We start from the raw sequence: 15802 nt of genomic DNA on the forward strand, positions 1-15802 counted from the left end.
AAATATTCCCAGGAGCCCCGTGCATGTCTCAAACCACAAGTTTCTGCATCGGAATATCAAGGAGTAAACTACTGTAAAGTAGCCGAATGTGCCGTGCAATAAATTGTTGGTTTATGTATATTTTAATTGCAAATCAACGCTATAATTAGCACATACATTTCTTGGGTTGAGGCAACGCAATGTGCTATAACAGTGAGCATTATTAATGGGCTGTAAAAGGCAATGGGGAATTAAATTAAAATGTTCTTGTTTTGCAAGCTGTATGGTGAATAAATAAATTCGTTCTGGCAGCAAAATTAACTGGAATAAATGCTTCTAGCTCCAGCCACCAATAAGAGGGGTCGCTGTAAATGAACTTGTTCTCAGCCTTGAGCTAGAAAACCTGATTACCAGGTCATTATTTCTGGCAATTAGGTACCAGAACAACACCAGAGAAAGAAGAGATTTTCTTTGAAATATTTAATGAGCAAGGTAGTAATCATAGACTCATTTGCTGGGAATATGTGATGAGGTTATTTTGGGGTGGTTTTTTGGTGTTTAGGGTTCACTGTGCAATGAAAACCTTCATTTATCAAGTCTACTACTAAAAGCTGGACTGCAAGCTTGAATTGTGGCACAAACCTGGCTTTTCTTTGCCTGAAATCTCTGGGTTATCCATCAGGTTTATCCCAGGCCTAGTTGCTAATTTCAGTCCTTTGTTCCTTTTTCAGTCTTGGGTAGTTGTCAAATCAAAGGACGTGGACAGGAGGGGGAGAGCCTTGCCCTCTTCATATTGCACGACTAACTTGCACGTACCTATATGTGTTTTCAAACAAACCCCTGCCCAAATGCTGTTCTTTGAGATTAGAAAAGGTGAATCTGAGAGAGAAGGAGGTTTTACAAACCAGTGCTAAGCCAAACAGTAAAACTGCCGTAATTCTGACCATAGAAATTTCAGCCTCTTTGTGAGAACTTAGTGTGAAGAATTTATTTTACAGAGTATTCTGCACGTGGAGAACTAAGTGAAGTCTACGTGAAGTTAACTGTACTACAAATGTTCACAGACATAAAATACAACCCTACCAACTCTACTGCCTTTTTACTCCGCTTCTTACAAGTGTTTCAGGAAATAGTTGGCACATTATTGCTACTTAGTCCCTTTGTAAAGGGAGGCTGGAAACAATTCAATACAGGCAAAAATGTTGAACCAGAACCCCAAGCCCAGAAAACCTGCCAGGTGGCAGCACAAGTGGAACCCTTTACCATCCCTCGTCTGGGTGCAGAAAATAAAAGTGAAGGCAGTTTGGTAGGAGTAATCCTTATTCAGTATTGATGCTAAAGAGCCTGAGATCATCTGAGCTGCCCGCTAACCAGGGACAAGACACGTAATGGCTGAGAGCACAAACCTTGTAGATGTTTTACAGAGGGGGAAAAAAAAAAAAACTAAAGCCCATTTAACTTCTTCCATTTTAGTTGTTGTTTTATTTCTTGTTGTTTTCTTACAATTATGCTCAAATGAACACTCCTGGCCAAAGCCCAAGTTAGTTTTAAAAGTGATCCCATCTGCATTGATATGTGCTGAACATCACTAAATTGAGTTTCTGAAGACAAACTGATCGCACTCCCTACATACTTGCCTGACATACAGAAAAATCCTCCTTCCCAACTTGTGCAAACACACCTCAGCTTCACAGAAAACAGTTACACCTGAGCGCTTCCACACTTAGTTTTCATTAATTTTAAATAACTTTTTCCCATGGACTCCTAACGATTGGTTCATGCTCAGCTGCACCACCATGATCCTTTTCAGCTGTGCTGGGCAACCTCACGAATCACAGTAACACAGAAATCAGAACAAATGGAAAGATGCCATGAGGTGACAGAAGCGGAAAGCTCCAGGCGCCTTTATTTCCAGAGCTCTGGAGCAGATGCAGTGCGTTGCAGATTGGCTATTTTTAAGGCACGTGGTGAAAAGAAAGAGTTTATTGATTCATCTCTCTGAGTCAAACATTCTGTGCCAGTAGTAGACGAAGGTTGGCGAGTTGCTGGCCCCTATCACGATGAGCAGCAGGACGTATAGCATCATCATTATGGCAAAACGGTGCGTGTAAAACCAGGAAGATTGATTAGAAGGCCTGAAAGGGGAAAAGTGCGTGAATTCCATCAGAGATACATGAATTAGCAAAGACTATCTTAGGTTTGGTTATTTTAAATGGTTAAGCTAATACAAAAAAAAAAAACCCACAGTTGTTCCACAGTCCCTGTACCTGCCAAAGCCCGATTCTCTGTGCACAATCCTGTCCTTTCTCCCTATGTTCACACCTTTCTCAGCAGTTTGGAGCTGTGACTGCCTGGCCTGTGCACACACGTTTATTAGCTGGGCAAGTGCTGCCGCTTGGGATAGATAAGAGCAGAGTTTAAAATGCCCTGGTTTGTTTTAAGAGCTGCTCTAATCAGAGTTTCACTCTTCGTCTCCTGCCACAGATTATTAGAGCTCTCCAAGATACCAAGTGCTTACATGTTTGGTGTAAAAGCAAATTTATCTGAGCCTGGGAGTGTCAAAGAGGGAGACTGAGACAACATGATGGTGTAAACCCTATTTCACAGAAAATAGGCTAAAACCAAATTCTGGCAGTGCAGCATTTTTTTTTTTTGCTTGTTTTCTGTTGTTTTTCAAAAATGAGATGTGTTTATGTGGCTATCTCATCACCACTCTTACCTCCTACGCTGTTTCTGTGAATATACTAGCAAGTATTTAACTCGTAAAAGCTGATTATTTGTGACAACGAAGTATTTCTGTGGCACATCACCCCCTTCGCTGTTTTTCACTCTGGCTCTTTTTCTGTCTATTTCTTCTGAATCTGAAGGGGAAGAGAAGACATCTTTGGGTGAAACAGAAAAGAAAAAAAAACAAAGCGCAACTTCAAGGAAAAGAGCAAACAACCAACACCCCCTCACATACACACCCCCCTTCCACAATAGTGGGAATGAGATAATTGAAGACCAAGTCTTGGTATTCCCCTGAATCCCTCAGCATCCCAGAATAGACTGAAAGTTTGCTTGAGGCTACACCACTCCTAGTCATCCTTGGTATGGATGGCATTATGGCCCAGGGCAGGGTGGTAGGGAGGCAGGTCTCCATATGGTGCTTGAGGAGCTGTGAATATTAGCAGGGGAAGGAAAACAACGCGGAAGGACTGACTGAGCTCTGCAGGCAGGGAGCAAAGGAGAAGGCCACCCCAAGCAGAGGCTTCCCAGACATCTAATAAAGCTCCTTCTTGATGTGTTTGTGATGCTTCTGTTCCACTGTCACAGGTGAAATGATCAGGCATTATGGAATGTGATTTTATCATACTACTAAAACTAGGAAAAACAAACGATGCTACCAAAATGTTTTCTATCCCTATAATATACTATTTTAAGAGAAGCTTCACAGACAACAAGGCTGTTGTGTATTTGTCGAGGGGTCAGTTGGAAAAGGAATCATAGAAGCTGGAGCCTGCAGTCAGCTTCTGCTGACAGGTGCCCACACTCCACATCCTGCACTCTTTATACGACAGCATATATGCACAGAGCTGATATATGAGAAGAAAAGATGTACTGTACAAGGTTATTCTTGTAATAGACCCACCTTTCTTTTTCACCTGACACTTTACATCTGGGTGGTCAATGATCTCGCAAACAGCCACGCAGCTCAGAACAGAGCCCAACACGCTTCGCTGCCAACCGAACCCGTGCGGGCTATAAAGCAGAGCCAGGCTCAGGTCGCTGGTGAGATAGGTACCTTCCCCAAACAGGGACATCTGAAATGGAGCAGAAATACATCCAAAACTCCTGCAGTGCCGACTATCAACAACATACAAGTGTTCCTTACTTTCAGACTGGCAGTTCTCTTGTGGAAGGTAAATGAAAAAAGGTTTTTCTGACCCATGTTGGGCCTGGTCCCTGCACTGTTTTTTGTCCTGGCAAAACTTCTGGGGTGGGGCAGGTGCCCTCTCCTATCCCTCGAATTAGCTGCTTGGCACAGCCCTTGGTGTGGACAGATTCATGTGTTCCCGGATTCGGATTTTGTTTACCAGCATATTTTATATCAACATGACTGCACTGCTGTTAGAGGCATTTCACTGATTTATTGAGACAGCCAACATTCAAATAATCCAACCTCCACAAACAAGGCAAGGCTTTATTCACATTTAAATCCATGCTTTACTAGAAAAGAGGGGAGTACTTTTCATTTGTGAATTCTTTTCAAATGTAACTGTTTTAATAACTTTGAAACAGAAGATTTGCCACACTGGCTAAAATTATTAATCCAGTAAGTCCGTTGCACCTGATAAGCCATTACTCATTAAGAATGTGGAGGGAAAACATAGTGCAGGTTGACTGGAAGGTTAAGCACTGCTTTACAGATGATACAAAAAAACAGGAGTCCCAACTGCCTCTTTGTTAAAATTGGAAGAAGTGCAAATCCTACAGGATGTCGGTCTCCTTTAACCAGGCCATTTAAAGAAGGCTCCATTTGCAAGTAGCACTTAAAACTTGGTTGATCTAAACTTGAGGCCAGGCAGAAAGAGAGAATCTCTACACTGCCTGGGTCACTATGCTCCTCCCCTGTGCACTGGGACTTTCCAGCTGTGGGTCATCAGACAGGCCAATATTTTCAGATATTACACTTCCTCACAAAGAAGCAAAGGACAGATGTAATTTGTCACACTGGAAAATGGGGTTTTGTGCCACTTCCAGTTTTTACCCTTAGTCTGTATTAGAAAATGCAACACAACCATCCCCAAAGGCCCATGCTGGAGTGAAAAGAGCAGTATAAAAACGTCAGCACATTTCAAAACCCTAAAGGAATTTGGGCCTGTTTTTAAAAAGTGTCCAAGAGAAGATGGTGACACCAGCAGGAGCCTCACCCTGTTCAGATGGCAGTGCAGGCCGTTGTGCAGGATGGAATGGAAGTTCTCGAGGCGGCTCCCATGGAAGGCGTAGATGAGGTCCCGCTCTCCCTTGGTCTCGGCAAACTTGGTGTTCATTTGATCGCAATACACAATCTCAAAGAGGTAGTCCGGAGCAGGAACCGCAGCCCCAGACATCCCCGTGAGCTCTTGGATCTTCTCGTACTTAAAAACAGGAAGGAACAGGAGCGTTGGTTTGTGGGGTTAGATTGCTCACTGGAAATTCTGCTTACTGACCCTTAGCATTTCACATTGCTTTGTGTTTTGATTATGCTCTCTGCATTAGAATTCAACACTGTCACGTTTCAGAAGGAGTAAGCGGACAGCAAAATTTCTGACAGTTTCTTGCAATCAAAGCTAAGTCCTAAATCTTCTTTCCAGAAAAAAAAAACAAACTAACCACAACCTGAATTGTGATTATGAATTAATTGATCATATAAGGACAAAATCACAATTCTACTTTGGCTACTATGACAATATATTAATCAGCTGATCTTGGAAGAGGAAAAAAGTGAAAACAGAAGCTGTTTTCATTTTGCTACTAATCTCTACAACTATTTTGATCCCTGTTATGGAAGTACCTCAGTGGCTCTCAACCTTTCCATTTTTGGGGCAGTACGCAGAAGTACAAAGTTGTCCTCTGTGAGCGGCAGGACCTACCGCTGTGACATTTGTGTTGGATTATCTTGGTCTAGAACGTGCACGTACATGCTACATTAATGGGAGTAACCAGCTACAATCACTGCCCATCATCAACTACTGACAGTAGTAAGTCTTTCTTCCAACTGGTGTTCTTGAAAATTTTATTAAAAAAATCAAAGTCAACGACCCTCTATACAGGAGAAAAATGCATTCATGTTGGAACTGTCAAGCTCATTAAATAACCAACTAACTCCTGGTGTTTGTACAAGTTTGCCTTAAATGACAATTTTAATCAAGTCTTTCAGAATTCAAAGCTTACCTCCTGTTTCTTAGTACTTTGTATCATGAACACCTTAGATGATAAAATCCAACTAAACAAATCCCAGGTCCTCTTCTCCGTGTTTGGCGCAGACTCCAGAAGTTCTTTCAGGCTTGGTAGAGCGTTGGTATCTGCAAGCTGACAAGATGGGCATTTAGGACAAGCTTCTTCTTTTCATTATGATTAAACAGAGACCTCTAGTGAAAAAAACCCAATATTCCACCCTAACAGGCTGTAAACGGAAAAGCAGTTTCTGTTCTGAGATATAAACACTGGTATCCAGTTTGTGGGAAAGTTTGTCACTTGTCCTAAAAACAGATACCAGAAAAGTTATAAAATATTTGTATTTACCAACAATATCTGTAAGGGACGCGCAAGAGTAATCTAGCAAGCTGCTGAAAGAAGAGAACCCATCATAAGGCAGCATCTGCTGTTGGATAAACAGAGGGGCTGTTCAGGCCATGCAAAACACAAATCCTTCCAAATTTAATTTGAACTTCATGTAGGGGAAGCTCTTAAGACGCTTTGTATCCCAACACGGGATTTGGAAGTTTCCATGTGTTGCCTTATTGGTCAGAATCCCAAACGTACTTCAAAACCTGGTTACCTTGACCCCACAATTAATTGTGCCTCATTCCCCACGCCGAGGTGCTGCTGCCCTCCCCTGGGGGCCAACCTCGGCCTGGGCTCCCCGGCCACCTTCCCCCTTTCACAAGCTCTTTTCTCCCTCCGAAGGGCAGCACGAAGAGCCCCGGTCGGGCTCTGACAGCCCCGGGCCGGGTTCCCCGCCACTCACCAGCCCCTCGAAGTCCTTGGTCTCGCCGCCCGCGTAGCGGCCCGGGAAGGGCCTGAGCGCCGAGTCGCGCTTGTAGCTCTGCAGCGCGGCGGCGAACAGGCTGCAGCGCAGGTCGGCGGCCAGCGGGTCCCTCCCCGCCGCCTCCCTCACCCGGGACGAGGCCGCCTCGCCGGGGCCGGGTGGTGACATGCCCGGCGGCGGCGGCTGCCGCTCCGAGGAGGCGGGGAGAGATCCCGCCCGGGCGGTGTCGCCCCTTCCGCCTCGGGGCCGCGGCCTCGGCCCGCCGCTCCGCCCCGGTAACGGGCGGTGGCTCCGCCCGCCCCGCGCCGGGGATCTCCGTTCCCCGAGGACCGGGAGGTGGTGAGGGCTGGGGGGAATGGCGGCTTCCCCTCGGGTGGAGACCTGGAGAGGGTACGGGGGGGAAAAGGGGGAGGGAAATGGCGGCTTCCCCTCAGGTGGTGACGGGGAGAGGGGCAAGGTGAGGGGGTGGAAATGGCGGCTTCCAGGTTTAGCTGTGGAGGAACACATTTTTGGTGAAGAGCACAGGGCTGTTTCTGCATGGTTTTCTTTTCCTCTGTATGGATAGCATAGAATGTCCTGAGCTGGAAGGGACCCACCAGGATCATGGAGTCCAACTCCTGTCCCTGCACAGGACAACCCCAGAGTTCACACCGTGTGTCTGAGGCCGTTGTCCAGTCTCTTCTTGAACACTGTCAGGTTGGGGCCGTGACACCTCCCTGGAGAGCCTGTTCCAGTGTCCAGCACCTCTGGGTGAAGAACCTTTTCCTCATGTCCAACCTGAACCTCCCCCTGGCACATTTTCCTGCCATTCCCTCGGGTCTTGTCACTGGTCACCAAGGAGTTTGGCGCCTTCCCTTCGTCCTCCCCTCTCCCCCTCAGGTGGTGACGGGGAGAGGGGTAAGGTGAGGGGGTGGAAATGGCACCTTCTCCTCAGGTGGAAGCCGGGACGGGGCACGGGGAAACGGCGCCTTCCCCTGGGGTAGAGACCTGGAGAAGGGTGCGGGGGGCGAGGAGGGAAATGGCGCCTTCCCCTCAGGTGGAGACCCGGGTGGGAATGGTGCCCATCCCGCAGCAGGAGAGCAGGACAGGTCCGTGGGACAGGGAGAACACGGTGGGGGATCCCAGCTCCCCAAACACCAGCGTGGCTTTACTGCAAGATGGGGGATGGCGGCCCTGCCAGGCTTGTGCCGCATCCCCTGCTCGGTGTCAGGGGTCCCAGGGCCTTGTCCCCACCAGGTTTTAAACTCCCAGCTTGGGCATTGTGTTCATGCAAAACAGCAACACTGATTAGCCAGAACGGCTAATCCAGGGAGACTGCTTTTTGTGTAAAATTTGGTGTTCTGTAGCTCTGATTTTAACAAACGTGTGATAGTCAAAAGCACCAAGATGCCATTACTCCTTAGCAGTTACCTTCATCATCCAAGCTTGTAGGCTTGAAGAATGAATCCAGGTCGGTTTGAGTCATTTCCCGCAGGCTGGCGTTGCAGAGTTAAGGGAGAGGAATTTACTTTTTAATTGAACCTCTTACCAGTGGTTTCACCACGTTGCATTCACTACGCTGCCTGAGATTTGGGCTCAGTCTTTCTGAAATACTGGCACAGTGTTAGTTCTCTGAAGCATCTCTCCAGTTCCAAGTGTATAAGAAGTCACCATCAGCAGGGTGGAGGTCTCCTCAGCCCGAACTCTGTTAGTTTCCTGCATGCAAGTTACTTAGACTGGAAATTTTGGAAACATGTAGCTATATTAGATGTCTTCTAACACCTTTCTTCATTCAGGAATTGCTGTAATTTGCAGCCTTACTCATAACGAACAGGAACACCAGCTGTATTAAATACCGTCTAAGAGCAAACTAATATCAAAGCAAACAAAATGTGGACTTTGTTCCTGAGTGCAGAGTTCATATTCTTACTCACCCACTTGAATGGCTTGGGAGTATAAAGAGCTTTTGTAATTCTGGATAAAACCAGATAGATCATAGACTGTGCACAGTTACATTAAATTGAAAATGGTTTCACGATGATGTATATAAATTGAATTGAGGTGCAAGTTCATTTACTTGGTTTTTACTGTTTTATCAAAAATGCATCTTTCAATAACAGCTGCATGAACCAGCCTGCAATACGAGGCCATCAATTCTGGGACAGCACAAATACTTGCTTGGGTCTGACATATTTAATGACAACATGTAGGCAAAATGATTTTAAAGATACCTTTAGGTTCCCCAGTTTGCTAGATACCTATACATGTTTTTACCTTTACAACATTATCCAGCCTGTGAGGTCCACGGTCTTTTTTCTTTCTTGACATACTGGTAATGGTTTATTATTGTGCAGGTTTTGGATGAAACCTCGAAAAATCCAGATTCTTTTTGCTCTTTGCAGAATTTCTCACTCTGATAGAGATTTGTCCCAGTGTCACAACCAGCACGTTTCCAGTTCCACACCATTTTTTGTGCTTTCTTAGGCCGGATAGCAGCCACGCTGTGCTTGGTCCTGAGATCCTCCCCCGTGGATGGGTGACTTTTAAGAAGAGTTCTGGCACCACACACAGCTTTTTCTCAGGAATTATGTAAATTGGCTGAACTCGAAATGCAGCCAGAGAGATTCCTTTCCATATTTCTATATCCTTGAGAGGATGTATTTCACTTTATCTGATGTGGTGCCTTATTCTGCTGTAAATATCTGATATCTCTGACAGGTTGTTAGCGACATTGTTCAGTGATTTAGCCTGGGACATGTTTATTATCTTGCATTCTATTAAATTGTTCTGTGTGATCCTTTTGAAAATCAGTCGTTGGCTGTCTAATTGGCTGATTTCGTTCACTAATAGATCATTAGATGTAATAATTTTTCGGCACCTGTTAAAGAACAATATTAGAAAATGGTTGAGATGTTTCTTTCAATACCTTCAGTGGAATTTACATTGTTATTCTGAACTCTTGAACTGGTGTAATTCCAGTGCCGTCATTGAAAATGCTACTTATTATGGTAGAGAGGAGAGGAAGATGATGTCTCTGGGATGGGCAGAGACACTTCTTGTAGCAAAAGGCATGTTGATGTCTGGTCCAGGACTTTGATGTGACAGGCAGAGTGTTGTAGCTTTTATCCAACAGCATCCCCGGGGCTGCGATTTTGGGGCAGGACATATACAGAGGTTCCACTATGGGGGGAGCGGGGTGCCCTGCCTTGCAATTAAAAAGGGAGGACAGCTGATTATCCCTGAGAAGAAGCTGGTCAAATGGGATGAGAGAGTGTGAGGGAAGGAGTTTCCTTGGAACCGCGACAATTCTGGAGATGCTGAGCTCACCGTAAACAAGCGAAGGCCTTTTGTTGTCTTGGCGTGAAGAAGTTAACCCAAAATAGATCTGAAAGCATCACTGGTGTCATAATAGTTAATGGAGATTCTGAGGGCATCGATCCAAAACTGCTGTCTACCTTTGGGATTTCAAATGGATGGCGCTTCCATTACGGCGAGCTCAGCTGCGTTAGGCCATGACGGATATTGATGAGATAACAAGTTTGCTGTATCGATGCTGACCGAGAGCGCTGTCTGCTCAAACTCATCTAACACTGGACTAAAACCCTGTTTTACAAAGCGGCCGCTGAGCCAGAGATGAAATACTGAAAGCTTTTGGTGCTGGTTTTAAGGGAGATGCACCTTTGTGTGCTGATGATACTGAACATCAACCCGCTGTAGACTCAGGCCTGCAAAACGCCCGAGGATAAGCCAGGATAAACTTGTCACTCATTTGGGGGAAGTACAATTCCCCCTGATGTCAGCTCCAGCAGATAAGATCTTCCAGCCTTCTCCTCGTGGAAGCCCCAAACCCAGAAGATCTTGTCTCATCTCGTCCCATCCCAACAGCTCTGGAGTCAGACGAAATACATAGCAGCCGCTGTTTTAGCTTGCGCCTTGCTGCTTTTTAATTAAGCGCTGCCAGTACGTGCTGTGGGCTGGAGGCTGAGATTCAAAAGCATCTTCCTGGCCCTTTTGAAAACAACCGGATGAGCAGCCTTTGAATGATCTGGTGTGCGCCTCAGCATCTCCAGCATCTCCCCATGACTGCGTCCCACACCGCTGAGCCAGCTCGCCTGCTTCTGCTCCAAGTGCTTTTCCCCTTCCATGCCTACTGGCTGAGGGCACATGCAAAGAGCTCTTTTTTTTTTTTTTTTAATAAGTCCTCTTCATATATATTTCCCTTTTCCAATGTTATTTTCCTCAATAGAAAAGCTATCCTCGGTGGTTTGCTCTGATGCGGTGCAAAGACGGTTTTGTAAAAGGGTCATTGCCAGCGGATGAGGTTGAATAACGTAGCTGTACGGTTCCTTATGAAATCGAAGATGTGATTATTTAAAAGAGATTGTAATAAAAATAGTTTCTGATGTTGGTGGACGCATTTCAGCAGAGAAATGTGGTTTAAATGTCTTCATTTAATTCCAGTGTATTTAAAATTGATCTCATGGACCGGAAAAGAGATTTTTTTTCTCCCCTTAACTAGGGTCTGTGAAGGAAATTAATATAGGGAAGGGAAAATAGAAATACAATACTACACTCAGTGAAACAAATGCTTATGACTGAGGGGTTCGTTACTTGCCAGCACCACTGGAAAAGCCAGCTGCATAAGGTATGTTTTATTATAGAATTAACCTTGACCCGGGGTTCAAAGAGAAAGGTTAGTTGGAAATAAATCAGTAGTATGGTCAGGTCACTTCAAAGAGTCTAAAGCTGAGCTCGAAGATTACATGCTGTTTATGTGTATCCAGTTGGAATAGAACATATGGTAAAGATAATAGAAATAAACTATTTATCTCTTCACTCCCCCTCTTTAGGATTTAACGCCTTTTTGTCCTTTGCGTATATATGCTGCAGGGGGATGTTTTTGTCCGGAGAGATTTATTGAAAACAGAAATGTGGAATAAAACATTCTTAAGTCAGCTGGGTGAAATAGTCTCGCCTTTAACATTTTTCCAGTTGCTCAGATAAGAACTGTTTTGGAAATAGTCATATGAATGTGATGAATCATGTTTCTCTGTCACTTGTCTCAGCGGATTCATATATTCATAAGAAAATCAAAACAAAATGTGCTCAGCTCTGAATTATCATAGATCTAATCTAAAAGCAGGGCCACATTTAACTGTTACATGTGACTTCCATGGATTTTAGAGCTTCCCAAACCCCAGATAATTTGTGCAACATACCAGCAAAATGGGCACAAATATCCCAGCTGGTGTGGGGAGTGGGAGATGAGGTTGATTAAGCAATTTAGCCAAAACCACTCCTAATCTGTAGAAAAACTCAGATTAGTCCTCAAGGCTATGGCCGATTCCAACCCTTTTTGGGGGAGAGGGCCAGAATTTTACCTGGAATTTCCTGGATGACAATTTGCTGCTTTAACCCATGAGACCGTCCCTTAAATTTGGGGCTGAGTTCTGTTATTCTTTTGCTCTTTCTGCTATAAAACAGCAGGACGTGAAAGGTGATGCGTCCACCGGCTTTTTGGGTCCATGTTCAGCTTTGTGTAGGTCACTACATAGGGGAAATAAAGGAAGTTTTCACTTCATCGGAGGGCGCAAAGTGCTGTCAGTTAATTCGTCCTCGATGGCAATTTTCCAGAACTTTCTGATGACTTATGTCTGTGTAAAGCAGCCAGAAAAGCCCTTTTCAGCTGTTCAGGTGAAATTCAGGAGCAACTCCAGTAAAGCGAGTAGAGTTTTGATTAAAAAACCAGCGTGTGAGGAGAGTTGGGCTTAGAGTGCACGGAAAGGCAAGGCAGATGCAGTCCTGTCGTCATCTCACGCACAGGTTCTCCTGATGTGAATTGCTGTGGCGCGTGATGTGCAGGGAATTTTGCAGTGCCCGTGGAGAAGAGCTGGGCTGGTGGCATCGCTGGCAAGCAGAGGGGCTTCTTTTGCTAAAATTAAAACCAGCTGCTGAGCCCAGACATGGTCACTCGGTAATAGTTTTGGTCCACAGATTGTTTTTTTCTCTAATGTGATACATGCGGTGTGCAGATAGTAGCTCGTTTTTAAGATTTATAGTTGCCCGATTTTTCCCATTAATAGGGAAATCTGATAATTATCCATTTTAAAGTAATTGCTAAACAATAGGAAGGAGTATGCTTGTTAAAAGTAAACATAAAAGCGAGCTGGATCTATCTCAGGGTGCTGAGCCTTTGATAGATTTGCTCTTTACAGCAGGCTTTGATCTGCCACGCTGGAAAATAAACTCAGTGGGCAACTGGATATGGGATATGGAGCAGTTCACCTCCAGGTCATGGGCTGCAGCCCGAGCCAGGCCAGGATCGAGACCCGGGGTCAGCTTTGGCAGGAGCTGGGGATGGCAGCACCCCCAATGCAAGAAATTTTAGACGCTGAGGGTGGTAAAACACTGTCCCAGGTTGGCCAGAGAGGTGGTGGATGCCCCATCCCTGGAGACATCCCAGGCCAGGCTGGACGGGGCTCTGAGCAACCTGAGCTGGTGCAGATGTCCCTGCTCATGGCAGGGGTGGCACTGGATGATGTTTAATGTCGTGTCCAGCTGAAACCATTCCGTGATTCTCTAACTCATCCCTCCAGCTGACCCTTGACAACATGGAGATAACCACAAATGCTCTTCCATCACCTGCTCCTGCTGCAGATGAGGCAAAGAGACGTGATGAGGCCGTTTCTATGGCCAGGAGATGCTGGATGCTGTGGGTGCCCATATGGGAAACGCAGCTTTGCAGCTTTGGTGCTGGGGGTTGCAAAAGGGGCTCACGGCCACCCTGCGGTCCCACATGTGTGACACTGCCCAACGCCCCAGAGGTTGCCGTGTACAAGCCCGGGGTATTTTTTTTTTTTTAAATATTGCTTTTCTGTGACACCAACACAAATCAGAAAGGGCTGTTATCTCAGAAATATTTGAGGCTTTTTATCTCCTCGCCTTTGGAGGGCTGTTTCCAAAGGGGAAGTTGTGCAGCTTCACTTGGGAAGTGGCTGAATGCAAACGACTCCATGTAGGAGGCACAGGGCACGTACCAGGTCACAGATAAACTGAGCTCAGAGCAAGCACTTACAGTGGACTATCATAAGGTCTTCTGGCTATGAAATTTGAATTTCTGGCTGTGAACCTCAATCTGAGCTGAGAAGGAACATGAGAGATAAAGAGAAATTAAATGTGAGAACTGAAAAGCTCGGGGTTTCTCACTGTTGGGGAAGTCACTTGAGTTTCTTTATGTGGTTCCAAAAAGAGCAGAAGCAGGGATTTTCTTGCACTTCAGCTATGTCAGATCTGGGGAGCTAGTTCTGTTTTATCTCATATAGGAGATAGCTGCCAAGATTTATCTTTGTGGAGTGTTTTGCAGAAGGGGAAACAGAAGTGAGAAAGGTCTGGTATCTTGCATAGCTCTGGCCAAAATCATATTATCTGAAATAACTCATTATCTGAAGTTTGGCCAAACCCCATTCTGCACAAGACTCTCAACACCAGACTTTTTATGCATTTTTTTCATTATTCAAACCAGTATACGACAGATGTGTATTGTGGAAAGGCCACAAAGCCTTTTGGATTGGAGGTGAGGGCAGGGGATGAGCTGTGAGATGGGCAGCAATCTGCCCAGCAGGAGCTGAGGGAACTGCTGCATAGACACAATTTCCCATGACACAAGCCTACGTGAGGGGCAGCTCGGTGCCGTCAGCTCCTGGGGACATCCTGGGGGCCTTGGCAGAAGGTGGCAGGGGAGGGAAACTGGAAATTAGAATCTCAGAATCATAGAATCATGGAATAGCGGGGTGGAAGGGACCACAAGGATCATCTGGTCCAACCTTTCTTGGCAAGACAAGCTGGCCCAGCTCCCTGTCCAGCTGAATCTTAAACGTGTCCAGTGTTGGGGAATCCACCACTTCCCTGGAGAGATTATTCTAGTGGCTGATCTCATTGTGAAAAATTTCCCTCTTGTGTCCAACTGGAATCTCCCCAGGAGTAACTTGTACCCATCACCCCTTGTCTTTTCCATGTGATGCAAGAAAAATCTAAGTGTAAGCTCCATGAACTGATGAAGATGACCGAACCCGTTTGCTCTCAGGACTGTTTATTCTCTGTATCGAATGGGGTGCATAGCTCTGGTGCAACTTCAGCGCTGTGTGAACTCTATGTAGGGAGCTGCCCGAGCAATCCCACTTCTGCTGAGCTCCAAAATACCCAGAGAGGCCTGTCCACACCCTCACTCCATCCTTAAGCTTCTGCAATTCTCATCTCTGTGGTGCTGGAGAGAAAAAAGCGGCACTTAGCGGCAAGTTTTGCTCGGAGTGGTCCAGCCTTCCCCTCTGTCTGAGCATCCCATCTGCCGTGTTTCTCTCTCTCTTTTTTTTTTTTTTTTTTGGTGCTGAAGGATGTCTCTTTGGAGTGAAAAAAGCAAAAGAAGGGTTTGGTGTGTTCAAGCAGAGTGTGTTGTGCCCGGTTTAGCTCTCCCTGTCCCAGGGAGGGGATGGTGCCCTGTGCTGGTTTCCTTTTGCCGGCTGATGGCAGCAGCGCATCTGCGGAGAGGGACGGAGCAGGCAGGGAAAGGCAGCTCTGCCTGCTCACCTGCCTCTTCCCTTTGCTCCTCATTGCCCCAAATATCCCAATTTAGAGTTCCACTGGTGCGAACCAGCGATTGCCTCTCATCAAATAAGTCGTGCACAGGAGTGTTATTGGAGAGTGGCGCGGGAATAAATAAGTCTGCTGCTTCGAAGGGAAAAACTGCAAGAAACTTTCCTTGTCTGTACAACAACAACAATTTTCTGCAACGAGGGTGGTGAAAGCCTGGCCCAGGTTGGCCAGAGAGGTGGTGGATGAACCGTCCCTGGAGACATCCCAGGCCAGGCTGGACGGGGCTCTGAGCAACCTGAGCTGATGCAGATCACAGAATCACAGAATCACAGAATGTTAGGGATTGGAAGGAACCTCAAAAGATCATCCAGTCCAATCCCCCTGCCAGGGCAGGAACACCCAGATGAGGTTACACAGGAAGGCGTCCAGGCGGGTTTTGAATGTCTCCAGAGAAGGAGAATCCACAACCTCCCTGGGCAGCCTGTTCCAGTGTTCCATCACCCTCACTGAGAAGAAGTTTCT

General features: G+C 45.9%; 1 protein-coding gene across 1 annotated transcript; it reads right to left on the bottom strand.

The window, feature by feature from the left end:
- Window positions 1-1432: 1432 nt before the first annotated feature.
- On the bottom strand, window positions 1433-6974 carry PARP16 (poly(ADP-ribose) polymerase family member 16). The gene is made up of 6 exons (XM_065641588.1): window positions 6692-6974; window positions 5896-6033; window positions 4893-5099; window positions 3611-3782; window positions 2699-2840; window positions 1433-2114 (listed from the first exon to the last, which is right to left on the bottom strand). Exons 1-6 carry the CDS (start codon window positions 6878-6880, stop codon window positions 1970-1972), a joined length of 993 nt encoding a protein of 330 aa, XP_065497660.1. The 5' UTR covers window positions 6881-6974; the 3' UTR covers window positions 1433-1969.
- Between the last annotated feature and the right edge of the window lie 8828 nt (window positions 6975-15802).

This window comes from Caloenas nicobarica, chromosome 10 (assembly GCF_036013445.1).
Source record: "Caloenas nicobarica isolate bCalNic1 chromosome 10, bCalNic1.hap1, whole genome shotgun sequence".
Taxonomy (NCBI): Eukaryota; Metazoa; Chordata; class Aves; order Columbiformes; family Columbidae; genus Caloenas; species Caloenas nicobarica.